The following is a 27,240-nucleotide window of genomic DNA, read 5'->3' as shown; positions in this document are numbered from 1 at the left end:
ACAAAACAACTATGGAAAATAAATGTTCATAATTGAAGCTTCCCGTCGCGATATAACCTTCGTCAAGAAAGAAAGAATTGAAGCTTATTTTCTGAAATGCCCAGTCTCTTTTTTTAAGTTCTTTGCTCCACTTAATTTAGAAAAGATAACAAAAACTCGCAGAAGCCAATGACAAAAGATTAAAACTGCGTTTTACACACAGACACACTCATAGACTATGCACACACTATACTATGCCACCGCGCCATGGGCATCGCTTTCACCTGCGCCATCGCGAACCCACAAAAACGATCAGATATTGTTGTCGTAAAAAGGACAAGTCTTATTGCGAACTGCTCATTTTATTTAATACTCACATACCTCACAAGTTTTCGTATCAAAGCAAAAGGCAGACGTGTAAGTTAGTTCAAAAAAGGATTTGATCACACACTTTTGCGACAATCAAGACACTTTGTGATAGCTGCCATTTCCGGTTGTGAAAGACAACAACTTTCTACACACGTGAGTTTGCAAGCTGCCGTGACAGTGTTCGGACTTGAACAGAACGGCCAGGTTTCAGAGTGAAGACGGGTGTTGCACATCTAGTTCACGATGTTTTCTATTACACTTTCCATGTCAGTCAACATGCTGAATGGCTGATTGACACGTGATTCTCTCAGACTGAGTCTCTCTAGTCTCTCTCTCTCTCTCTCTCTCTCTCTCTCTCTCTCTCTCATGTTTTCTGCTTTTTTTCTACGTGAATGTCCGTGTAAATATGTGATCAGAGTAGTCACTGTCTGGGAGAGGGCTGGATGAAAAAAAGAGCTCGTTTGTAATGCTTATGCCACAACCCTCGTAAAATAAAATTAGATCTCTCTCTTTCTCTCTCTCTCTCTCTCTCTCTCTCTCTCTCTCTCTCACACACACACACACTCTCAGTCCTAACCCATTTTACATGGAACATACATGAATACAGATGCCTCACTGCACCAGCTTTTAAGTTATTTTGTGTGTGTGTGTTTTTTATAAATAAAATGGTATGTTAATTGAAACGTTTTGATTTATGACAAAACGTTACGTTACGTTCACTGTACTTCCACCCAACAGTCTTTTAAGTGGACAGACAGACAAACACTTATCATTATAATGTCCAGATAATTAACTTATCTTTGGGTTTTTTAGACCATGTTTTTGTTTGTGAATGTGAAACTTGAACTTGTGGATGATCCAGTGTGTGTGTTTTAGCAAGGAACAATTAGTGAATTACCAATAGTACCTATCAAAATGTTTTTTTCTTTCCCCAGAAATTTTTGAAAAGATGTTGCGAAGAGGAATAAAGCGTAGCGCTGACCAGTCAGATGGCAGCGACAAGGCCCGAACTTCACGTACAGTTCCTTCTGCTGTCAGAAAATCTCACTTAAAAGGACAGCCACTGGGAGCAAAGAGGGAGAGAGATCAAGAAGAGAAAGAGTTGCGGAGAAAAGTGTTTGGGGGAGAGGAAGAACTGAAGGAGGTTCTCACTAGCAGTACTTCCACAAAAGAGGTATGTTACTACTAACAGTCCCTTGCGCACATGCATTATTGTAACTGAAATAGACCCTATCACTGTATCGGTATTCCAAGCTCTCGCAAACTTAGAAGTATAGCAAAGCATGGGGCACCGCTATCACGATTTTTGAAGCATAAGAAAGAGCATGTCTCGTGGATATCTCGCGAGATCTGCTCAGATTCCGAAAAGGTCTGTAGGATGCGCAGCCTTTCACATGCTGTTTCTGTATCTCTCAGACACACACATGGCCATTCATGCAGGCATGCATACGCACGTCATTGAAATACGGTTTTCTTGCCATGTCAAAATTAATGTCTCTTTCTTTTTTAGACCAGAAAATGTATTGTATTTTCAGTAAAACTCACCTTTTCATAATTTCTGTATTTGGTATGTTCTAATTTTGATGTACCGTATTTGACGGACTACAAGCCGCGACTTTAAAAAAAAAAATCGCATTGCGGCTTATAAAAAGATGCGGCTTAAACGTTACCTAAACTTGAATAGTATTCACCTAATGGAAGTCGCCGCGGATTTTCATTTCGCTCGATTAGCGATTACCGGTACTTTATTAGCTCTCTACTGAAGACTCGGCGCTTTTCTCTTTCTTTCGCGAATCTTCGTTTGTCAACAAGTCGTCGTGACAAGATAGCGTACAGAGAAACACCGGATGTATCAGGATCTCGCGCGTGCGCGAGATTTCGATTTTTTGTGTCTTGCGATAGTTGGGGGAGCGAGAGCCGCCATGTTGTGTTTTCGTCTGCTCGAAATGTGCGCAAAAGTCGTAAATCATCCCAAAAAAGCTTATTCCGGGCGGGACTACATGTGTGTGTTGGTTACAAATTGTGTGTGTGATATTTTTCTTCAAACTTTTTCACTTTTCTTCTTTGTTTCACTTGTTTATTCTCGGAGCCGATTTCGCCAAATACCGTACTTTCGTTTGCCTGGTTGTTTTGATTGATTGACACGATCTGATTATATTTTTTTCGACGGCGGCTAATATAGTGACGCGGCCTATACGTGGCTCGTCCCAATTTTTTTGTTAAAAGTCCGGGGTGCGGCTTATAAAACGGTGCGTCTTGTAATTCGTCAAATACAGTAAAATAATGAAATATGGTCTTTTTGTTTCAGCAGAAGAAGCAAAAGAAGAAAAGTACTGCTGCTTTGAATGCTGAGTTTAGGAAGCCGGCATGGGAAGACCCTGATGATAATCCTGGCATGTGAGTTGAACTGAATGGATGAATTGGGGCACAGAGGGTCCTGGGACCCCCAATTTTAATTCTAAGGGAGTCGAAAGACCCATTCAGCAGAACTATAGTGGGTCCAAAGACCAGGATAACGTTTTTGTTCTGTTCTGTGAGACCTTCACAAAAGCATCATTTGTCATGTTAGTTAGATTTACTCTAATTTCGTTTCGGTGCATATCTGGCAGAAATTTTCCCAACTTCAAAATTCAGCCAAGTGTATGTTCTTATTCATTCTCTAAGAAAACTAGCGAACAATTTAATTCTGAAAAGCATGATAACACAAATTGAGTGCTTCCCACTCCCAGGACTCGCTCTTTTCAGGTTTATAGTGTGTTTGGCAGGTTCTAAGGGTGTCCTTTCAATGTTTCATGGCAGGTTCCACTGTAATTTATTGAAAGTAACTTCAGAAATTGGTATTATACGTATAAGATGCCATGGTGTTTTGTCTGTGGAAGTCATTTTGTAAACCTTTTTTGTGTGTGTCTGTGTCTGCCCCAGGTTTGAAAAGCTAGCTGGAACACCAAAATGGGCAAAGTTACCAACTTCTAAAGACGAAGACGTTTCAGATGGTAAGTTGATTGTTTGATTTCTGTCCTAGTTAGAAAAATAGAAAAAATGTGTGGAGCCATTCAATGTATATGTTATTTATTTGAATGAAACATTTTATTGTTTGAGGCTTCTGTGCAATTTTAGGAGTGTGAGGGATAATGAAAGAGAGAAAGAGTCTGCATGTGTGTGTAATTTCTACTGTCTGTTAAAGTACTGCATTTGTTCTAAAGAACTGAGGAAAGCAAAATAATTTGTCGGCACAGTTTGTGAAACTTTGTTATTGCAAAATATTTTTGTATTGTGTTCACCAATTTTTATATCAAAAAAGAGAAAGTTGTGAACATTAGTCATTACCTATTTGTAATGTACCTGGTATCTAGTGCATGGTTTCTTTTCATTTTATGTTGTAAGGAAAAATTATGATATATACTTGTATGACACTGGTAAAGGCATGACATTGCTGGTGTTTTGGGTGTTTTCCACATCACAACCAACTTGAATCAATGAATGCCATGGTTTCTTTCTCTCTGCGTTTGTGCATGATTGCATCCAGTATGAAAGGTCAGGATACTGTAGCAAGTGCACATATTATTTGTTTTGTATGCACATATATTACAAGTATCATGTGTTATTTCTTACGAGAAAACTTTTTTTGTAAAATGTTAAATTTTAATGTCTAATGTAAAGCGCCATGAGACTGCCATTCGGCGGTGAAGAGCCCTATAAAAGAATGTTTTATTATTATTTAAGTTATTGAGACATCCCAGTGCACTAAGGGATTTATAGAGCAAATCGAGAAAATTCATTATTGAACGAAGCGCATAGCGCTGAGTTCAATAATTATTTTCGAGATTTGCTCTATAAATCCCTTTGTGCACTGGGATTGTTTCAATAACGATATTGTCAGTACCGCCAGAGAAAAAAGAAGATTCAAAACGCACATTTTGCAACGCGCATTTGGATAGGCGTAACTGTGTGGTCAGGTTTGTGTCACTGGATCTACTTTTGTGTGGGCTGTCTCAAGTGTGTCGTGCTTTCGTCACACGCAAACTCTTGTTTTAATTTCTGTTGGTAAATTCCAGTGTAGCGTTAAGCTAAAAAGTGATGATCTTTCATAGAGACCTCATTTAAACTCGGAGAAAGGACTGTGCTCTTAATTATTTGCGATTCGAAACCTTCATCGAGCTTCGACAGATTGACTGTGCAGAGTTTTGCCCCTTGCCAAGGTCGACGGAAAGAACATTTTCAAAATAAATGTGGCATGTTTCTCGTGTGGTATCTTCACTCATCGGGGAGTCTGGTACTAAATATGAACGGTAAGAATGCTCTGAACCCTACACGTATTATATCCCCATCGTTTTATCGTTCACATTTGCCCAACATGTTAATTTGCTGAGCGGGATTTATGTCGTCTGCTACTGCACTGAGTCTCATTTCAAAAACAACTTTGCTCGTCACGTTGCACTGAGTCTGCACGCATGAGACAGGCTGGTAATAAGTCTTGAATATGGTAAGAACGTTCTAAACCCTACACGTTTTCGATTCCGATTGTTCTTGCCTTGAAATAATAATTCGGAAAACATTCATTTACTGAACAGATGCAGTCGTATTTCAGTGTAGTCTGCTACCTGATCTAGCTGCTACCGTCTCTGCTGCTACGTTATCGGAATAACACTTGTGTTTTCTGTTAGCTGCTGGGAATTGTATACTAACTCATCATTTGGTAATGTGGACAATAAACTACATGCCACTAACATGGCATAATTATGAGAGGAATCTTCGCAAGTCGAAACTGAAAAATTAGACACAGCGGGTTCTATTTGTAGATCAGTGGCAACTGTGGCACAGGCACATGCAATCTGTCAGAAAAAAACCCATCTTCTGCTTTAATTGAGAAGCAGGAAATTTATGGTCTTAATCATTGGTATTGTGGAGAATATAAGCTACATGTCATTAATTAATTCTGAGGATGAGAGTACACTTTCGCTTAAGCAAAAGGCGGAAGAATACGCTCTGTGGAAAAGTTAGCGCACTCCAAGAGTGCGCTAACAGTTTTAGATCATCGCCATTAGCCAATCAACTGGTTCACATCAGTCATGTGACACCAGTACTTACTGACAATTATTATTATTATTACACGCCTTGCAGATGACAGTGACGTGGATGAGCTGACACGACGGACGGGAACCAACTTGGTGACCTCATCTTCGCTACCTTCAGGTCTCCTGCAGATCAAGCGCTGTCCTGATGCCAACTCTGACAGTCCAAGCACAGTAAGTCACATCTGTGTTTCAAGTTCTCTTTATCACAGTGATCGAGGAAAACTAGCACTGCTTTGTTGTCCCTATTGTACGATTCGTATTTGAAGGCAAGACCAATGGTGACATATTTGCTCTGCTACTACTAGCGTCTGTTGTGTATGTATGAAGTAAATGCAAATAATGCCATGTTTACATTCTGGGTTGGCTTGATAAAAATTGCTTAGTTCCTTGATCTGTGCCACTTTGGACCACGTCCTGGGGACCGTGCTAGACTGTTGTGGATGGGAATGAAGAGGACTAAATCCAACCTCATCTGTACTGTAATCAGGCTTGCAATTATGGTTCTCCCTATTATTTTGTTTGAAGTGAAATGACCAATAACCAGCAGGTTTTATTTGGCATAATTATTACAAAATGTAACCATTATTTGCCAGACCAAGACAACCTGATATGCCAAGTAAGTTATTGATGACTGAATGCTTGTTTGGTGGTTTCAGGGCAAGTTGACATGTGTCAAGTTCCACCCTACAGCACAGGTGTTGATGACGGGTAGCACAGACCAAACCATCAGACTTTTCCAGGTAAGGAACACCGGCTTTGCCAACTTTGATGATTTAAATTGGTAGAAATGGGAGAGACTGGGCTTTGCTGAAGTAAGGATCCTTCTAACATGGGAGTGTTGATGGATGTTCTGTTAAAATTGAGGTGTAGACCAACGCGACTCCCTTCCCAACCATTTTAGATTTAAGAAGCATATGGAAAAAAGGAGTGAACTTTGAAGCTTGAAAAGGGGAAGAATTAGATTGTCAGAATTAAAAAGTTATTTTATAATTGTGGTGCTTGCTGTACTCAGACAGTTTGGTCTTGATTTGTTTTGCAGATTGACGGTAAAAACAACCCCAAAATACAAAACGTCTTCTTGAACAACTTTCCTGTGATGTCCGCTGACTTCCTGAAGAATGGTGAAGAGGTCGTCATGGGGTCCAAGCATCAGAGCTTCTACTACTATGATATGATTGGTGGCAATGTCGTCTTTGTTCCAAAAATCAAAGGTACAGAGGCAGATGCTAGTCTCTGTTCTGATTCAGCTATATTCTGAGCAATATTGTTATTATTACCCCCCGCGGGTTAGGGGGAAGAATTTACCCGATGCTCCCCAGCATGTCGTAAGAGGCGACTAACGGATTCTGTTTCTCTTTTTACCCTTGTTAAGTGTTTCTTGTATAGAATATAGTCAATTTTTGTAAAGATTTTAGTCAAGCAGTATGTAAGAAATGTTAAGTCCTTTGTACTGGAAACTTGCATTCTCCCAGTAAGGTAATACATTGTACTACGTTGCAAGCCCCTGGAGCAAAGTTTTGATTAGTGCTTTTGTGAACAAGAAACAATTGACAAGTGGCTCTATCCCATCTCCCCCCTTTCCCCGTCGCGATATAACCTTCGTGGTTGAAAACGACGTTAAACACCAAATAAAGAAAGAAAGAAATATTGTTATTTTCTGTTAATCTGTTTTCATGAAGTATTTTCACAGATGGTGATAGTTCAAAGAAGAAGCAGAAAAAATATTTGCTTGTGTTTCTGTTTTAGTTTAGTGGTGGGTTTTTTCCCCATTGATGGACAAAATGAAATAAAAACGTTCATTTTGACCTGTGCAGGTTTAGGCGAGAATAACATGGCAAGTCTAAGAGTTACACCTGATGGAAAGTTCATCGTCTTTCTGGGGTCCTTTGGCAACATCCACCTGGTGTCTGCAAAGGTAAGAATAATGAAAGCAGGATGGGTTGAGTGGACGTTTCAACAAGAAGAGGAAGTGGTGTGATGCTTGGTTGCTAGTGTTGTGTGGAAAAGCATTGAATGTTTTGTGAGGTGGGGGGTTTAACGCTTCAAGTTTTCAGCTGTTATTTTCCAGACGAAAGAGTGGATTCACACCCTACACATGAGCGGCACTGTTGCAGACATCACTTTCACACCAGATGGTAGCACAATGTTTGCCACAGGGGGTCAGTGAAGTCTAACTTCTTTTACTTGACAAATAGTTAACTTGTATTTTTATACTAGGAATATCAACATGGAGCTGTACAATCTCAGTGAAATATAATTGAAACGACTGATAAAAGTGTTTTGCCCTAGATTCTTGTGAGAGCCTGCTTGCATTAGTCAAAGAGTTGGAGACCCGAATCCTAAACAAAAAGTGTCTCTTTTATTTGGAATCATATTAACGGTTGTGTATTATGACAATGCTGTTTTTTTCTTGTCTCTTCCTCCTCCCTCAGGCTCCTTCCTCCCTATGTGTTGCATGTATTTTTAGGGCCCCAGAAATGTTTATTAAGAGTACTTATTCTTAACTTACAATGGCTGTGTTAATTTGTTTTCATATTTCAAAGAAGAATGTTTTCTTTACCAACAATATGAACTCAGGACGCTGTATCCAACCTTTTCTTTCTTTCTGTCTGTGTTAATGTACTTGTATTTGTTTCAAATAATGGAAAAGTTGTGGGGTTTTTTTGCTCATAAATGTGTATTTGTTTTAGATGACGGCAAAGTATTTGTGTTTGACCTGAACACAAGGCAGTGTGTTCATCACTTCTTTGATGACGGCTGTGTCCATGGAACCACCATTGCTCTGTCACATGACTCCCAGTACCTGGTGTGTGGGTGAGTATGCTTGGCACTACATAACGAAAGGACATCCTTGGAACTAGCCATGGTGTCCCAACTTCCAGAAGTCCTTTTGCCCCTGAAAAATAGCCCAGGTGTCCCAACTTTCAGAAGTTCTTTTCCCTCTAAAAGCGGCGTATGGCTGCCTAAATGGTGGGGTAAAAACGGTCATACATGTAAAATCCCATTCGTTCAAAAAACACAAGTGCGCGTGGGAGTTTTAGCCCATGAACGCAGAAGAAGAAGAGAAGACTTCCTTTTGCGACAGTTCCATTTTGGTTGGGTTAATAGAACAATGGAAAGAAGAAGATTGATTTATGTATTGTGGAATACCCTGTTGTCAGAGGGGTTTCACATAACAGGAACCAATTTAGTGGCTGAGTCAGAGACACCAAGGTGATCTAATAAATTGTGGTGTATGTTTTGTTGTTGTTGAAGAATCAAGTACTTCTGTCCTGTATTGAGAACATTATTGACATTGATCGCTGCGACGGTCTTATGATTTGAATGAATTCTGCAAATTTGTCAAATGTGAAGATGTTCATTACAAGGGTCCATGATTGAGTTCAGCCAGTCAATATAACACTTACCTCGACAGTACTATTCTTGCACATTATCTATTATAGGCCGAAAAAATTGGACAAAACGCTGAGTGGGTACAATTATCTCCCATAACCATGCGCCACCGTGGATCCCAAGCACTGTCCGAGTGCTTCCCCCTTACAGGATGTAGGTGGCGCGTCCTCTTTCTTTTTTCGCGCGTGTCAGACCGGCTGTGTTTCTGCTACGCTCCCGGATTATTTTGGACTAAGAGGCTTCTTTTCTGTGTGGACTATCACCTGTTGGATTATTGTGTGTTATTCCACTTCTGGCTTGAGGCTACGTTGTGTTTCCTTCAACTTGTGCCTCCGTTTTTGTGTGGCGGACTCGGCGTGCCTCCCGTCCTACTTCGTGGTGACCGGTCGTCTGCTTCTCGTTTCGCCGCATTCACTTGAGTATTGACCTAAATTTTCTTTGAATTTTGTTAATTCTCGGTCTTTAAGGGTATGTACAGGGCGAGGTAGGATGTCTCGTCCTGTTTTGGGCTCTGGTTCTACGGAACCAGAGTCTGCCGGGGGCAACCCTTCTCCGGGCGCCCAGCGTTATGTTTTACGCACGGAGAAGGGGATCTTTCGGCGCTCCGACTCTCCCTCCCCAAACGCTTTGCGTTTGCGGCGAGGGAGGGCGGAGAAAGCCTGTTTGAGCAAGCTCAATGCGAGCTTGCTCAAACAGGCTGGGCTTGAGCCTGGGACTTCGGGCGGGGCTGCGCCGTCGAAGGTTCGGGGAAGGTCGAGGGGAAAGAAAAAGCTTCTTTCTCCTTCTCCTTCAGTGGAACAGGCTTCCCCCCCTTCGACGCCGTTGTCCGGCCCTCAGTCTCAGGCTTCAGCTCCTCCCGGTTTCAAGCCTGGGGGGAAGGTTTCCTTCTCCTCCCTGGCTCGAATCCGGGGGCAGGTCGATTCCCAACCCTCTTTTGGGGTTGGTGAATCCGATCTAGGGGCTACTGGAGAGACTCAGGTTTTGACAGCCAACGGCCATACCACGTTGAAAACACCGGTTCTCGTCCGACCACCGAAGTTAAGCAACGTCGGGCCCGGTTAGTACTTGGATGGGTGACCGCCTGGGAACACCGGGTGCAGTTGGCATTAAAATCTTCCTTTTCCGGTGCCTCTCCTGTGCCCTCCTCGGTTTCCACCGCTGTGGAAGCCAGGAGGGACACGGGTCCTCCTCTGAACTCCCTCGCTGGGTCGTCTGCTGCTGTTTCGACAGTAGTTTCGGCCTCCTGGGGGGGGAGATCGGAGGAGATGACGGGGTCTCTGAATTCCCTCCCCGCTGGGGTTGGGATGCGAATTGACCCCGTTCAGGGCGGTCCTGTGGCGGCAGGGGTTTCAGGCTTCGTGCCTACGACCACTGCTACTACGGTTCCCTCTGACGTCCGTGTGACTGGTGGCTGTCCCTCTTGTTAAGACGCTCCGGCCGACTAGTTACTGGACGTGGAGGTGTTCGACAGAACGTGGTACTTCTGTCGAATGGTCAGGGCGACGGGAACATTGTTTCTGTTGCTCAGACCGACACCTCCGACCGGACCGTCTTGACCCCACGCCATTCCTTAGCGTCTGGTGTTCGGGTGACGGATGGTCCGGACCAAGGGTCCGGAACGTTCCAGGCTTACGGGTCGGGATCGAACCGGACCCACGGGTCCCGACTGGACTTGACCTCCGGGTTTGGTCCGGACGGGACCCATGGTACGGGACCGTACCGGACCTTAGGGTCCGGTACGGGACAGTACCTCTGGCCCTTGCCGGACCCCCGGACCTACGGGTCCGGATGGTACGGTACGGGACCAGTGGTTCGGTCGGGACCGGACCACCCGACCACCTCTGTTGGTCTGGGTGGTCTGGCACCGAACCGGAACACACCGGACCACCGGACCTACGGGTCCGGATGGTACGGTACCGGACCAGTGGTCCGGTCGGGGCCGGACCACTCGACCACCTCTGTTGGTCCGGGTGGTCTGGCACCGAACCGGACCATGCCGGACCTACGGGTCCGGATGGTACGGTATGTCCACGTCCGACCGAGCCACCCGAACACTTCTGTGGGTACGGATGGTTCGGTACCGAACGGGACCTCCGGATGCTACGGGACCGGACCGAACCTCCGGGTTCGGATGGTCCGGTACCGGACCAGTGGTCCGGTCCGAACCGGACCACCCGACCACCTCTGTTGGTCCGGATGGTCTGTCACCGAACCGGACCATACCGGACCACCGGACCTACGGGTCCGGATGGTACGGTAGGTCCACGTCCGGACCGAACCACCCGAACACTTCTGTGGGTACGGATGGTTCGGTGCCGTACGGGACCTCCGGATGGTACGGGACCGGACCACAGGACCGGAACATCGGACCACCCTATCGGATCGGTCCGGACCACCCGACCACCTCTGTTGGTCCGGATGGTCTGGCACCGAACCGGACCTACGGGTCCGGATGGTACGGTATGTCCACGTCCGGACCGAGCCACCCGAACACTTCTGTGGGTACGGGTGGTTCGGTGCCGAACGGGACCTCCGGATGGTACGGGACCGGACCGGACCTACGGGTCTGGATGGTCCGGTACTGGACCGGTGGTCCGGTCCGGACCGGACCACCCGACCACCTCTGTTGGTCCGGATGGTCTGGCACCGGACCACCGGACTTACGGGTCCGGATGGTGCGGTGTGTCCACGTCCGGACCGAACCACCCGAACACTTCTGTGGGTACGGATGGTTCGGTGCCGAACGGGACCTCCGGATGGTACGGGACCGGACCTGAACACCGGACCGGAACACCGGACCGGTCCGGACCACCCGACCACCTCTGTTGGTCCGGATGGTCTGGCACCGAACCGGACCTACGGGTCCGGATGGTACGGTACGTCCACGCCCGGACCGAGCCACCCGAACACTTCTGTGCGTACGATGGTTCGGTGCCGAACAGGACCTCCGGATGGTACCGGGCCTACGGGTCCGGACCTACGGGTCCGGACCTACGGGTCCGGATGGCCCGGTGCCGGACCACCCGACCACCTCTGTTGGTCTGGATGGTCTGGCACCGAACCGGACCATACCGGACCACGGGTCCGGATGGTACGGTATGTCCACGTCCGGACCTAACCACCCGAACACTTCTGTGGGTACGATGGTTCGGTGCCGAACGGGACCTCCGGATGGTCCGGCACTGGACCGGAACACCGGACCACCCTACCGGACCGGATCGGCACCCCCGACCGGACCGGACCATTTCTTTTCTGATCAGACCCGATGGGTTCCTGTTCAGTCTATAAATGGCGGGGGTTCGTTGGCTGGGCTGACCCAACAGTCGCAGGGTTGTTGTTTTTCTCCCCCTTCGGCTGCTGGAGACGTTTCGTCTTTGGGGCAGGGGTCTTCGCGGCCTCTTGCTTCTGTGGGCGTTTCTTCACAGCCTGCTTCATCGCTTTCGGCTCTTCCCCCTCAAGCTCCCTACACTCCTGCTTTTGAGGAGTTGTCGGGAAGTGAAGAGGAGAGTGAGTCGGAGGACGATAGGGAGGAGGATCAGGGTCGCCCTGAGGTTAACACTGATCCTCTACCCTTGCCGGTTTCTGATGGAACTTCCGAAGCTATGCTTCGTACTTTCCAACAGTACATGACAGACATCACGCGGCGTCTTGACGTCACGGATGCCTCTCTTAAGCGTCTGTCGTCTAGTGTTGACACACAGGACCTGGACCCGGGGTCTGAGGACGAGAGGCAGGAGGCTCGTCCTCGCACAGCTAGAAGGACGTTTGAACAGTTTCAGGACGTCCTTCCCTGAGACGCCCTCTCGTCCTTTGAGTCCGCTTCGGCCCGGGCGCGGGAGGCTCACGCCGCGTCTGCCGGCGGCTCGTTTTATGAACGATCCGTCCGCCGGCAATTCGCGTTCCACCCTAGTCTTAGTGCCACGGTGGAAGCGGCAGCACATCGCCTGAGGAGTACAGATTCACGTGCTAACGCGACCTATGTTCCTCGGGAGGACGCGGGTTCAGTGCCATGCTTTCCTTCGGGAGGCGCACCTCCACTGTTTCCTCGTGTCCAATCTGTTTCGTCCCTCCCTTTTCCCTTTGATTCTCGAACTCTCCCTTTCCAGACTTCGAGTGTTTAGGGTGGGGCTGACGGTGATGTGTTCGTTGGGGAGGTGCCTTCGGTCAAGAAGGTGGAACTGAGCTCTGCTTCGTTCCACAATCTTGAGGCCACCGTTTCTTCCACAGTCGAGGCCCAATCACAGGCCTTGACATGGATGAGCACGCTGTCCACACTGTTGGACCCTCCCGATCGGGCAGAGTCCGATTCCACTCGGGTCCTTGACACGGTTCGAGTGGATCGGGCTTTGCATGCCGTGCGATCGTGCGTGACGTCTGCGGCAGAATTGGCCATTGGAACACGGGTCCACTTTATTGGCCCTGTTCCGTGATCATTTTCTGCCTACTTCTATAGTGCCTCCGGATATGAGGAAGAGTCTGAGGAACACGTTTCCTCAGCCTTCTTCCCTCTTTCATCCGGACACTGTTCGTTCTGTGGTGGAGTCCACACGCCAGAGGAACACTGATTCTCTGATGGTTGGCCTCGCTGCTTCGGCGACGGCGGCGGGGAGTAAGAGAAGTGCTACAGTCACCTCCAGCTCCCAGCCTCAGAAGAAGAAGAAGAAGCCAGTTTCACTGCCTCCTTCTTCCTCCTCTTAGGCGCCTGTTGCGTTCCCAAGCAAGACGAAGGGTGCTCAGACAGGTAAGGGGAAGCAGCACCACCAGGGGGGGTGGTCGCAAGCCTGCGCCTGCCCGCCAGCAGAATTTTCAGTGAGTCCCGGCCCTATGTTGACGCCCCCTCAAGTTGCCCCTCTTTCGTCCGTCGGTTCCCTTTTTCGGGCCCGCGGCATGTGGGGCAGACTGGTCTCCAACCAGTTTTTCTTGAGGGTGGTGTGGTCGGGGTTTTCTCTACCGCTGTTGTCACAACCTCCATTGTCCGCTCTAACCTGGACGTTCCCCCCTCCTCGAGACCCTGCCAGATGGCAGGCTCTTCAGGACGAGGTGAACTCGTTGGTCGAGAAGAAGGCGGTCTACCCCCTTTCTCAGCCTTCTCCGGGGTTCTGCTCCCGCCTGTTCACCGTCCCCAAAAAGGACGGCCGGTTCAGGCCGGTGTTGGACCTCTCCACCTTGAACTTGTACCTTCACAGGTGCAAGTTCAAGATGGAAACCCCTTCGTCGGTCCGGTTGGCCATCCGGCCAAACGATTGGGCCATGTCTGGGACCTCCAGGATGCTTACTTCCACATCCTGGTGGCCCCGGGGTACCGACATCTGCTCCGGTTCGTTTGGGAGGGCACAGTGTTCGAGTTTCGGGCCCTCCCATTCGGCCTGTCCTTGGCCCCTCTGATTTTCAACGGGGACAACAACACCACATGCTTAGCTTACCTTCGCCACCAGGGGGGCACCAATTCTCGGTCCCTCTCCCTGTTGGCGGAGGAGATTCTGCTCTGGTGCCAGACCAATCAGGTCCGGATGTCAGTCCAGTTCGTTCCGGGGAAACTGAACGCCCTGGCCGACATTCTCAGTCGGGGCGATCAGGTTCTCTCCCCAGAATGGACCATCGCTCACAACGTTCTACAGCGTCTGTGGGCAAGGTGGGACCGTCCTCTGATCGATCGGTTCGCAACTCGATTCAGCGCTCGGCTTCCCAGGTACGTCAGCCCCTTTCGAGACATGAATGCGTTCCACTTGGACGCATTCACTCTCTTGTGGAGGCTCCTCGATGCTTACGCCTATCCCCCGACATCTCTGATTCCGAGGGTGCTGGCAAAATATCTGCAGGAACGACCAAGACTGATTTTGGTCGCGCCTTACTGGCCAACAGCTCCGTGGTTTCCAGATCTTCGCGGTCTCACCCACGTAGACCCTCTACCTCTGGATCTGGACGGGGGAGGTCTGCTCCAGCCTCGATCATGCCTCCCTCATCCACGTCCAGAGAGTCTGTGCTTGACCGCATGGCTCTTGTGCGCTCCAAACTGCTTGCACTAGGATTGCACAAGAGTTCAGTAGAGTTTTCCTTGAACGCTAAGAGGCGATCAACTAATCAGCTCTACGACTTACGCTGGAGAGCTTGGGCCACCTTCGCCTTGTCCAACGGGATAAAGCCGCTTTATCCCTCAACACAGGACTTGGCCAACTTCCTGGTGGAAGTGTATCAAAAGAAGAGTCTTTCTTCTAAGACTCTTCTTGGATACAGATCTGCCATCGCTTCCACGATTGCGGCCGCTACTGGTCGCAGATCTGAACACTTGATCAGGTCCTCCCTCATCGCTAATGTCCTTTCGGGTATTAGCAATGCAGCGGTGTCTAAACCTCGGGTTTCATTTCCCAAGGGGGATGTCTTTCTGGTCCTCAAACTCCTGCGTAGCAATGAGTTTGAACCCCTGGCAGGCATCAGTATCAAGTTGCTGATTTTTAAGACTAATTGTTCCTCATCGCTTTAGCCACTTGCCGTAGACTCAGTGGTATTCAAGCTTTGAGTGGCCTGGACTTTGACATTGAGTTCACCACACAGCAGTGGTTGCCAGCATGGTCACGTCAGTCTAAGATATGTTTCTTGGGTATATTTTCTTTTACGGTAGTACTGTTCGAAAATTGCCTGGGTATCTTAATCCTTGGATTTAAGTGATTTTGATTAAGGAGTTTAATACTCTACATATCACCCTCACACCACTCTGGTATTCTGTGCAAGAATAGTACTGTCGAGGTAAGTGTTATATTGACTGTAAGGCTTCTTTTTAAGCCTACTGTCTATATGATACTTACCGAGACAGTACTATTAGAGTTTCCCTCCCGCCTCCCCTCTTGATATGTTATGGGCTTTTTGAGGGTCTGCAGCTCATAAAGAAAGAGGACGCGCCACCTACATCCTGTAAGGGGGAAGCACTCGGACAGTGCTTGGGATCCACGGTGGCGCATGGTTATGGGAGATAATTGTACCCACTCAGCGTTTTGTCCAATTTTTTCGGCCTATAATAGATAATGTGCAAGAATAGTACTACTTGTATACTTGTACTTGTATACTTGTACTTGTAAGATGTTTGAGGCCAGTTAGGCCTGTTCATCCTTCTGTGGTCGTTTTCGTAGTAACCTTAGCAACTTTGGCATGCATGGTGGGATCAGCCTAGTTACTAGCTAGTTACTAGTAGCACTCAGGATCAAACACAGAGGGGAGATCTTTCCAGTGGGCGTCCAACCTGGCCTTAAAGGCATTCACAGATGGTGCAGTCACGACCTGGTCTGGCAGGCTATTCCACGTGTTCACAACTCTCTCGCTGAAGAAGTTGCCTCGGACATTGAGTCTGTAGCGGGGCTTGCTTAGCTTCAGGGTACTGCCTCGGGTGTCTCTACCAGCGAAGAAAGAGAACTGTGGCCGCTCTGTCTTGTAGAAACCATGAAGGTACTTGTAGACTTCAATCATGTCCCCCCTCTTGCGACGATGCTCTAGACAAGGTAGCTTCAAAGTGGCCAGCCGTTCACTGTAGGGTTTGTCTTTCAGCGAGCTTATAAGCTTGGTTGCCCTTCGTTGCACGCGCTCCACCTCCTGACAAAGTGTCTTGTGTTGCGGCTGCCAGACTGCGTGGCCATATTCGAGAATAGGACGGACAAGTGACTTGTAGAGCTGCAGGAAAACTTCTACTGTGAGGTAGTCGAAGGAACGCCTGATGACCCCCATGACTCTGTTGGCTTTTGCTGCTGAAAGGGCGACATGCTTGTTGAAGCTCAGGTTGTTGTCCACATAGACCCCCAGGTCCTTCTCGAAATCGCTCTCCTCTAGTGCAATACTGCGGGCTTCACCTGACGCGTCCGTCCCTGTCATGTAGTAGATAGCTTCTGACCTCTTATTTCCCAGCTTCAGGACATGACATTTCTCCGGGTGAAAATTCATCAGCCACTGTTGGGACCAGTCCTGGAGGCTATCCAAGTCTTTCTGCAGGGTTTGTGGGGCTCCCTCAACGTCACTTCTGGTGTAGACCTTAGTGTCATCAGCGAAGATCCGGACATAGTTGGCGACAACGTTCGGCAGATCGTTGATGTAAAGTACGAATAGCATGGGTCCTAAAACACTTCCCTGGGGGATACCACTCGTCACTTCGGCCTCTGATGACTGAACTCCATTCACGACCACACACTGTCGTCTTTCGCTCAGAAAGTCCGCAATCCAGGCCAGGATCCTTCCGCCGATACCGTGTGCTTCAGTCTTCAGGACAAGGCGTCTGTGTGGCACACTATCAAAGGCTTTCTTGAAATCCATGTACACAGCATCAACCGTTCCGCCTTCGTCCAGAATCTGGGTCCATGTGTCTAGAACATCTAGTAGCTGAGTGACGCAAGAGCGGCCTTGGACAAACCCATGCTGCTTATCTGTGATGAGGTCGTTCTCCTGTAGGTGTTTGATGAGCTGCTCACGAACTAGAGTCTCCATGACCTTACACAGGATGCACGTGAGGCTGACCGGCCTGTAGTTGTTGGCGGAGAGTTTGCTGCCCTTCTTGAAAATGGGTGTCACACGTGCATGTCGCCATTCCTCGGGTATCCTGCCCTCGTCGAGAGACTTCCTGAAGAGCATCGCTACCGGTTCGGCTAGAGCATCTGCTGCCTTGCTTAGAAGAAGTGGACTCAACCCATCTGGACCAGGTGCTTTCCCTGCCTGCAGACCCTCAAGCAGCTTTTTCACTTTCTCTGATGTGACTTCAAAGTCACGGAGTTCTGATGTGAAGTTGTATTCTGGTGGATCTGGAAGGTCGCCGTCAGCCTCTGCCGTAAAGACGCTTTTGAAAAATGCATTAAGTACCTCTGCTTTTTCCTGATCGGATGTGGTTTTGGTGCCGTCTTCCTTTTTGAGGTCCGCTATTCCTGTTTTCGTCTTGGTTTTGTTCTTGACGTATGACCAAAAAGCTTTTGGGTTTCGTTTTGCCTGTTTTGCCACTGTCTGTTCTAGCAGTCGTTGTGCCTTTCTACAAGCCCGCCTTGCCTGATTTCTGACTTTACAGTACTCCTGATACACTTTGCCATCTCTCGATTCCAACCACTTTCTAAACAACTTGTGTTTTTTCCGTACTGTTCTCAGGGTACCTTTATCCATCCATTTCTTTGTAGATCTGCCACTGAAACGGGTCACCGGAACATGCCTCTCTACGGCCGTCTGTGTCCTCTCTCTCAGTTTCTTCCATGTGTCGTCCACTGACAAGTTGGAAAACTCATTCTCCCAGTTTACCTTCTTCAGGTACTCGTTGATAGCAGCAAAATCAGCCTTTGAGTAGTTGGGTCGCTTCGTTCCCTCGCTGTCCTTCCGGAACCATGCCAGTTTGACTGTCTCGGTAAGTATCATATAGACAGTAGGCTTAAAAAGAAGCCTTACAAACAGTTTTTATTCTGCTGTTAAGTTAACCAGCAACATGTTTTACATCATGTGTCCTGTAGATAAGCAGCTTAAAAATCACCTTTTTATACCAGGTCTAACACAGGTGTTGTGAACACCTATGACAAGGATACCTGCATGACGTCACAGTCACCGCGACCTTTGAAAGCCATCATGAACCTGACCACCTCCTGCACAACTGCTGTCTTCAACCCGTGCACAGAGATCCTTGCCTTGGCTTCCAACGTCACCGAGAAGGCTGTCAAACTGGTAGGAACATGGCACAAGATGTAGAGTTATGGTTTGATACAGTAGAACCCCCCTTTTAAGACAACAAAATCTGAGAAATTGGGGGGGAGTCTTAAAATGTGGGTAATTTTACAGAGGTTGTGACAAGAAAGTCTGAGAAAACAAGGTCTGAAAAAGGAGGGAGTCTTAAATTGGGGGGGCTTAAAAGGGGTGTTCCACTGTATTACATTACTTAAGAATGACTAGATCCATTTTCTTATCTGAAAGGTTCTCTTAAACTAGAGCGAAGTGCTTGAAACAGCCACATAAATAGTGTGGCCTTCATTTTGGCAGGACTAAGAACATGGTAAATCCCCATGTAAATAGTTGTGTGAAGTCATTGAGTTTATTGCTGGGGTTGTGTGTGTGCAGCCAGTGGCATTTAACTGTGCTGAAGTCTGTGTTTAAAAAGTTTTCTGGGAGGATGAGGGTTACAGGTATTGGATTGTAACAGCCTTTTGCAAGTGCACTGACTAAAGATCACTGTTATATTTTGTTGCTGAGGCTTGAAATAATAACCTATACCTGTGCCATTGCTTTGATCTGGCAATATGTCTGAGAACGCTTAAATTAAGTCTCCATAGGCGAACATTTCGACATGTTTTTATATGTGCTGTCCTTGTATTGGCGAGTACAGATTTATTTTGTTTTTCAACTTTGTTCATCTCACCCACAGTCATTTTGTTCAGTTTTTTTGGGGGGAAAAGTGGAAAACCCAAGACAAAGGTCTCATGAATATAATAAAAAGAAAGAAAGAAAATAATGTGCTGATTTGTGTTCACAGGTGCACTTTCCATCATTCTCCGTCTTTTCCAACTTCCCTGAGCTGAATGACACTAAGATGCGTATTCCATGCTCCATGGACTTCTCACGCAACAGTGGTTTCTTGGCAATGGGCAACCATAAAGGTCGCGCTCTGCTCTACAGGTATGTAATCTGGCTGTTTAAGGATGCATGCACACAGGGGTGTTTGGACACCGAAGAGAGTCTGCACAAAGTTTACTCTGCAAAATAAATCCCTTGCTGAACATGGGGGCCAAACCCACGCCGATAGCAACAAACTGGTTTCAAAGCCAGTGCTGCTTCCAACTGACTTATCTTTCCATCCTCGTTTTTGCTTGTGAGGTGAGGTTTCTTGGTTGAATAGGTCCTATTCTCTTTTGCTAAACAAGAAGTTAAAGATGAGTGTGGATGTAAGGCTTCTTTTTAAGCCTACTGTCTATATGATACTTACCGAGACAGTACTATTCTTGCACATTATCTATTATAGGCCGAAAAAATTGGACAAAACGCTGAGTGGGTACAATTATCTCCCATAACCATGCGCCACCGTGGATCCCAAGCACTGTCCGAGTGCTTCCCCCTTACAGGATGTAGGTGGCGCGTCCTCTTTCTTTATGAGCTGCAGACCCTCAAAAAGCCCATAACATATCAAGAGGGGAGGCGGGAGGGAAACTCTAATAGTACTGTCTCGGTAAGTATCATATAGACAGTAGGCTTAAAAAGAAGCCTTACAGTCAATATAACACTTACCTCGACAGTACTATTCTTGCACAGAATACCAGAGTGGTGTGAGGGTGATATGTAGAGTATTAAACTCCTTAATCAAAATCACTTAAATCCAAGGATTAAGATACCCAGGCAATTTTCGAACAGTACTACCGTAAAAGAAAATATACCCAAGAAACATACCTTAGACTGACGTGACCATGCTAGCAACCACTGCTGTGTGGTGAACTCAATGTCAAAGTCCAGGCCACTCAAAGCTTGAATACCACTGAGTCTACGGCAAGTGGCTAAAGCGATGAGGAACAATTAGTCTTAAAAATCAGCAACTTGATACTGATGCCTGCCAGGGGTTCAAACTCATTGCTACGCAGGAGTTTGAGGACCAGAAAGACATCCCCCTTGGGAAATGAAACCAGAGGTTTAGACACCGCTGCATTGCTAATACCCGAAAGGACATTAGCGATGAGGGAGGACCTGATCAAGTGTTCAGTTCTGCGACCAGTAGCGGCCGCAATCGTGGAAGCGATGGCAGATCTGTATCCAAGAAGAGTCTTAGAAGAAAGACTCTTCTTTTGATACACTTCCACCAGGAAGTTGGCCAAGTCCTGTGTTGAGGGATAAAGCGGCTTTATCCCCTTGGACAAGGCGAAGGTGGCCCAAGCTCTCCAGCGTAAGTCGTAGAGCTGATTAGTTGATCGCCTCTTAGCGTTCAAGGAAAACTCTACTGAACTCTTGTGCAATCCTAGTGCAAGCAGTTTGGAGCGCACAAGAGCCATGCGGTCAAGCACAGACTCTCTGGACGTGGATGAGGGAGGCATGATCGAGGCTGGAGCAGACCTCCCCCGTCCAGATCCAGAGGTAGAGGGTCTACGTGGGTGAGACCGCGAAGATCTGGAAACCACGGAGCTGTTGGCCAGTAAGGCGCGACCAAAATCAGTCTTGGTCGTTCCTGCAGATATTTTGCCAGCACCCTCGGAATCAGAGATGTCGGGGGATAGGCGTAAGCATCGAGGAGCCTCCACAAGAGAGTGAATGCGTCCAAGTGGAACGCATTCATGTCTCGAAAGGGGCTGACGTACCTGGGAAGCCGAGCGCTGAATCGAGTTACGAACAGATCGATCAGAGGACGGTCCCACCTTGCCCACAGACGCTGTAGAACGTTGTGAGCGATGGTCCATTCTGTGGAGAGAACCTGATCGCCCCGACTGAGAATGTCGGCCAGGGCGTTCAGTTTCCCCGGAACGAACTGGACTGACATCCGGACCTGATTGGTCTGGCACCAGAGCAGAATCTCCTCCGCCAACAGGGAGAGGGACCGAGAATTGGTGCCCCCCTGGTGGCGAAGGTAAGCTAAGCATGTGGTGTTGTTGTCCCCGTTGAAAATCAGAGGGGCCAAGGACAGGCCGAATGGGAGGGCCCGAAACTCGAACACCGTGCCCTCCCAAACGAACCGGAGCAGATGTCGGTACCCCGGGGCCACCAGGATGTGGAAGTAAGCATCCTGGAGGTCCCAGACATGGCCCAATCGTTTGGCCGGATGGCCAACCGGACCGACGAAGGGGTTTCCATCTTGAACTTGCACCTGTGAAGGTACAAGTTCAAGGTGGAGAGGTCCAACACCGGCCTGAACCGGCCGTCCTTTTTGGGGACGGTGAACAGGCGGGAGCAGAACCCCAGAGAAGGCTGAGAAAGGAGGTAGACCGCCTTCTTCTCGACCAACGAGTTCACCTCGTCCTGAAGAGCCTGCCATCTGGCAGGCTCTCGAGGAGGGGGGAACGTCCAAGGTAGAGCGGACAATGGAGGTTGTGACGACAGCGGTAGAGAAAACCCCGACCACACCACCCTCAAGAAAAACTGGTTGGAGACCAGTCTGCCCCACATGCCGCGGGCCCGAAAAAAGGGAACCGCCGGACGAAAGAGGGGCAACTTGAGGGGGCGTCAACGTAGGGCCGGGACTCACTGAAAATTCTGCTGGCGGGCAGGCGCAGGCTTGCGACCACCCCCCCTGGTGGTGCTGCTTCCCCTTACCTGTCTGAGCACCCTTCGTCTTGCTTGGGAACGCAACAGGCGCCTAAGAGGAGGAAGAAGGAGGCAGTGAAACTGGCTTCTTCTTCTTCTTCTGAGGCTGGGAGCTGGAGGTGACTGTAGCACTTCTCTTACTCCCCGCCGCCGTCGCCGAAGCAGCGAGGCCAACCATCAGAGAATCAGTGTTCCTCTGGCGTGTGGACTCCACCACAGAACGAACAGTGTCCGGATGAAAGAGGGAAGAAGGCTGAGGAAACGTGTTCCTCAGACTCTTCCTCATATCCGGAGGCACTATAGAAGTAGGCAGAAAATGATCACGGAACAGGGCCAATAAAGTGGACCCGTGTTCCAATGGCCAATTCTGCCGCAGACGTCACGCACGATCGCACGGCATGCAAAGCCCGATCCACTCGAACCGTGTCAAGGACCCGAGTGGAATCGGACTCTGCCCGATTGGGAGGGTCCAACAGTGTGGACAGCGTGCTCATCCATGTCAAGGCCTGTGATTGGGCCTCGACTGTGGACGAAACGGTGGCCTCAAGATTGTGGAACGAAGCAGAGCTCAGTTCCACCTTCTTGACCGAAGGCACCTCCCCAACGAACACATCACCGTCAGCCCCACCCTAAACACTCGAAGTCTGGAAAGGGAGAGTTCGAGAGTCAAAGGGAAAAGGGAGGGACGAAACAGATTGGACACGAGGAAACAGTGGAGGTGCGCCTCCCAAAGGAAAGCATGGCACTGAACCCGCGTCCTCCCGAGGAACATAGGTCGCGTTTGCACGTGAATCTGTACTCCTCAGGCGATGTGCTGCCGCTTCCACCGTGGCACTTAGACTAGGGTGGAACGCGAATTGCCGGCGGCCGGATCGTTCATAAAACGAGCCGCCGGCAGACGCGGCGTGAGCCTCCCGCGCCCGGGCCGAAGCGGACTCAAAGGACGAGAGGGCGTCTCAGGGAAGGACGTCCTGAAACTGTTCAAACGTCCTTCTAGCTGTGCGAGGACGAGCCTCCTGCCTCTCGTCCTCAGACCCCGGGTCCACGTCCTGTGTGTCAACACTAGACGACAGACGCTTAAGAGAGGCATCCGTGACGTCAAGACGCCGCGTGATGTCTGTCATGTACTGTTGGAAAGTACGAAGCATAGCTTCGGAAGTTCCATCAGAAACCGGCAAGGGTAGAGGTTCAGTGTTAACCTCAGGGCGACCCTGATCCTCCTCCCTATCGTCCTCCGACTCACTCTCCTCTTCACTTCCCGACAACTCCTCAAAAGCAGGAGTGTAGGGAGCTTGAGGGGGAAGAGCCGAAAGCGATGAAGCAGGCTGTGAAGAAACGCCCACAGAAGCAAGAGGCCGCGAAGACCCCTGCCCCAAAGACGAAACGTCTCCAGCAGCCGAAGGGGGAGAAAAACAACAACCCTGCGACTGTTGGGTCAGCCCAGCCAACGAACCCCCGCCATTTATAGACTGAACAGGAACCCATGGGGTCTGATCAGAAAAGAAATGGTCCGGTCCGGTCGGGGGTGCCGATCCGGTCCGGTAGGGTGGTCCGGTCCGGTGCCGTACCATCCGGAGGTCCCGTTCAGCACCGAACCATCGTACCCAACGAAGTGTTCGGGTGGTTAGGTCCGGACGTGGACATACCGTACCATCCGGACCCGTAGGTCCGGTGGTCCGGTATGGTCCGGTTCGGTGCCAGACCATCCAGACCAACAGAGGTGGTCGGGTGGTCCCGCACCGGACCATCCGGACCCGTAGGTCCGGACCCGTAGGTCCGGTACCATCCGGAGGTCCTGTTCGGCACCGAACCATCCGTACGCACAGAAGTGTTCGGGTGGTTCGGTCCGGGCGTGGACGTACGTACCGTACCATCCGGACCCGTAGGTCCGGTTCGGTGCCAGACCATCCGGACCAACAGAGGTGGTCGGGTGGTCCGGACCGGTCCGGTAGGGTGGTCCGGTGTTCCGGTCCGGTGTTCCGGTCCGGTCCCGTACCATCCGGAGGTCCCGTTCGGTACCGAACCATCCGTACCCACAGAAGTGTTCGGGTGGCTCGGTCCGGACGTGGACACACCGTACCATCCGGACCCGTAAGTCCGGTATGGTCCGGTTCGGTGCCAGACCATCCGGACCAACAGAGGTGGTCGGGTGGTCCGGTCCGGACCGGACCACCGGTCCAGCACCGGACCATCCGGACCCGTAGGTCCGGTCCGGTCCCGCACCATCCGGAGGTCCCGTTCGGCACCGAACCACCCGTACCCACAGAAGTGTTCGGGTGGCTCGGTCCGGACGTGGACATACCGTACCATCCGGACCCGTAGGTCCGGTTCGGTGCCAGACCATCCGGACCAACAGAGGTGGTCGGGTGGTCCGGACCGATCCGGTAGGGTGGTCCGGTGTTCCGGTCCTGTCCCATACCATCCGGAGGTCCCGTACGGCACCGAACCATCCGTACCCACTGAAGTGTTCGGTCCGGACGTGGACCTACCGTACCATCCGGACCCGTAGGTCCGGTGGTCCGGTATGGTCCGGTTCGGTGACAGACCATCCGGACCAACAGAGGTGGTCGGGTGGTCCGGTACCGGACCATCCGAACCCGTAGATTCGGTCCGGTCCCGTACCATCCGGAGGTCCCGTTCGGTACCGAACCATCCGTACCCACAGAAGTGTTCGGGTGGCTCGGTCCGGACGTGGACATACCGTACCATCCGGACCCGTAGGTCCGGCATGGTCCGGTTCGGTGCCAGACCACCCGGACCAACAGAGGTGGTCGAGTGGTCCGGTCCCGACCGGACCACTGGTCCGGTACCGTACCCTCCGGACCCGTAGGTCCGGTGTGTTCCGGTTCGGTGCCAGACCACCCAGACCAACAGAGGTGGTCGGGTGGTCCGGTCCCGACCGAAACACTGGTCCCGTACCGTACCATCCGGACCCGTAGGTCCGGGGGGTCCGGCAAGGGCCAGAGGTACTGTCCCGCACCGGACCCTAAGGTCCGGTACGGTCCCGTACCATGGGTCCCGTCCGGACCAAACCCGGAGGTCAAGTCCAGTCGGGACCCGTGGGTCCGGTTCGATCCCGACCCGTAAGCCTGGAACGTTCCGGACCCTTGGTCCGGACCATCCGTCACCCGAACACCAGACGCTAAGGAATGGCGTGGGGTCAAGACGGTCCGGTCGGAGGTGTCGGTCTGAGCAACAGAAACAATGTTCCCGTCGCCCTGACCATTCGACAGAAGTACCACGTTCTGTCGAACACCTCCACGTCCAGTAACTAGTCGGCCGGAGCGTTTCAAGAGGGACAGCCACCAGTCACACGGACGTCAGAGGGAACCGTAGTAGCAGTGGTCGTAGGCACGAAGCCTGAAACCCCTGCCCCCACAGGACCGCCCTGAACGGGGTCAATTCGCATCCCAACCCCAGCGGGGAGGGAATTCAGAGACCCCGTCATCTCCTCCGATCTCCCCCCCCAGGAGGCCGAAACTACTGTCAAAACAGCAGCAGACGACCCAGCGAGGGAGTTCAGAGGAGGACCCGTGTCCCTCCTGGCTTCCACAGCGGTGGAAACCGAGGAGGGCACAGGAGAGGCACCGGAAAAAGAAAGATTTTAATGCCAACTGCACCCGGTGTTCCCAGGCGGTCACCCATCCAAGTACTAACCGGGCCCGACGTTGCTTAACTTCGGTGGTCGGACGAGAACCGGTGTTTTCAACGTGGTATGGCCGTTGGCTGTCAAAACCTGAGTCTCTCCAGTAGCCCCTAGATCGGATTCACCAACCCCCAAAGAGGGTTGGGAATCGACCTGCCCCCCGGATTCGAGCCAGGGGGGAGAAGGAAACCTTCCCCCCAGGCTCGAAACCGGGAGGAGCTGAAGCCTGAGACTGAGGGCCGGACAACGGCGTCGAAGGGGGGGAAGCCTGTTCCACTGAAGGAGAAGGAGAAAGAAGCTTTTTCTTTCCCCTCGAACTTCCCCGAACCTTCGACGGCGCAGCCCCGCCCGAAGTCCCAGGCTCAAGCCCAGCCTGTTTGAGCAAGCTCGCATTGAGCTTGCTCAAACAGGCTTTCTCCGCCCTCCCTCGCCGCAAACGCAAAGCGTTTGGGGAGGGAGAGTCGGAGCGCCGAAAGATCCCCTTCTCCGTGCGTAAAACATGACGCTGGGCGCCCGGAGAAGGGTTGCCCCCGGCAGACTCTGGTTCCGTAGAACCAGAGCCCAAAACAGGACGAGACATCCTACCTCGCCCTGTACGTACCCTTAAAGACCGAGAATTAACAAAATTCAAAGAAAATTTAGGTCAATACTCAAGTGAATGCGGCGAAACGAGAAGCAGACGACCGGTCACCACGAAGTAGGACGGGAGGCACGCCGAGTCCGCCACACAAAAACGGAGGCACAAGTTGAAGGAAACACAACGTAGCCTCAAGCCAGAAGTGGAATAACACACAATAATCCAACAGGTGATAGTCCACACAGAAAAGGAGCCTCTTAGTCCAAAATAATCCGGGAGCGTAGCAGAAACACAGCCGGTCTGACACGCGCGAAAAAAGAAAGAGGACGCGCCACCTACATCCTGTAAGGGGGAAGCACTCGGACAGTGCTTGGGATCCACGGTGGCGCATGGTTATGGGAGATAATTGTACCCACTCAGCGTTTTGTCCAATTTTTTCGGCCTATAATAGATAATGTGCAAGAATAGTACTGTCGAGGTAAGTGTTATATTGACTGCTCTTCCATAGTTTTACATGTATGCATTGTATAGAGATTATTGATGTATATGCTGTGTAGCTTGGCACTCAAACATTATTTTTAAGCTTTGTGATGTTTTGTGTGTGTGGTTTATTTTTCTTACCATGCTGCTTCTTTTTTTTTGTTAGCAGAGAAGACTGGCCGAAGTCTTAGTTATGAAATTATGTGACATGCAATTACAACATTAACAATCCTTAATTTTCTTTCAGGTTGAACCACTATGGCAGCTACTAAAGCCGGGACATGGTTACGCTTACTGCAGAACATGTGAATATATGTGCGTAGGTCTCAAAGAGAGGGAAGAAAGACATGGAACATTGTGCATGTGTGGTTGAGAGAATGAGAGTCAAGTGAGAGATTGTGCGTGTTAAGGAAATGGAGAGAACGGTGCAAGACATCCGTCGCCCTTACAATTGAGTGGATGTGCCTGACGTGTTCAATAAACTGAAGATAATTAGACATGAACAA

At 49.9% G+C, this 27,240-nt stretch overlaps 2 protein-coding genes and 2 non-coding genes across 7 annotated transcripts in view; 3 read left to right on the top strand and 1 right to left on the bottom strand.

The window, feature by feature from the left end:
- Window positions 1-27,240, top strand: part of LOC138968988 (lipoyl synthase, mitochondrial-like) — a 115,920-nt gene that overhangs the window by 10,078 nt on the left and 78,602 nt on the right. The window lies entirely within an intron of this gene.
- Window positions 361-27,231, top strand: LOC138968984 (U3 small nucleolar RNA-associated protein 18 homolog). 4 transcript variants are annotated; one of them, XM_070341670.1, is made up of 13 exons: window positions 361-501; window positions 1,284-1,522; window positions 2,660-2,745; window positions 3,271-3,341; window positions 5,470-5,594; window positions 6,080-6,163; window positions 6,463-6,634; window positions 7,238-7,338; window positions 7,492-7,582; window positions 8,114-8,237; window positions 18,311-18,485; window positions 19,288-19,430; window positions 26,982-27,231. In XM_070341670.1, the coding sequence occupies exons 2-13, from the start codon at window positions 1,298-1,300 to the stop codon at window positions 27,004-27,006; spliced, it is 1,422 nt and encodes a 473-aa protein (XP_070197771.1). In that variant the 5' UTR covers window positions 361-501; window positions 1,284-1,297; the 3' UTR covers window positions 27,007-27,231. The 4 variants fall into 4 exon arrangements, with proteins under 4 accessions (XP_070197771.1, XP_070197768.1, XP_070197769.1 ...); XM_070341667.1 differs by having other exon boundaries at window positions 2,657-2,745; XM_070341668.1 differs by having other exon boundaries at window positions 490-614; window positions 2,657-2,745.
- LOC138969766 (5S ribosomal RNA) lies at window positions 9,804-9,922 on the top strand. The gene has a single exon (XR_011456564.1). It is a non-coding gene; the product is annotated as a 5S ribosomal RNA (ribosomal RNA).
- On the bottom strand, window positions 25,640-25,758 carry LOC138969754 (5S ribosomal RNA). Its single transcript, XR_011456553.1, has one exon. It is a non-coding gene; the product is annotated as a 5S ribosomal RNA (ribosomal RNA).

Source organism: Littorina saxatilis, linkage group LG6 (assembly GCF_037325665.1).
Source record: "Littorina saxatilis isolate snail1 linkage group LG6, US_GU_Lsax_2.0, whole genome shotgun sequence".
Classification (NCBI taxonomy): Eukaryota; Metazoa; Mollusca; class Gastropoda; order Littorinimorpha; family Littorinidae; genus Littorina; species Littorina saxatilis.
Note: the sequence above shows the minus strand (reverse complement) of the source record. Positions and strands in the feature narration are given on the sequence as shown.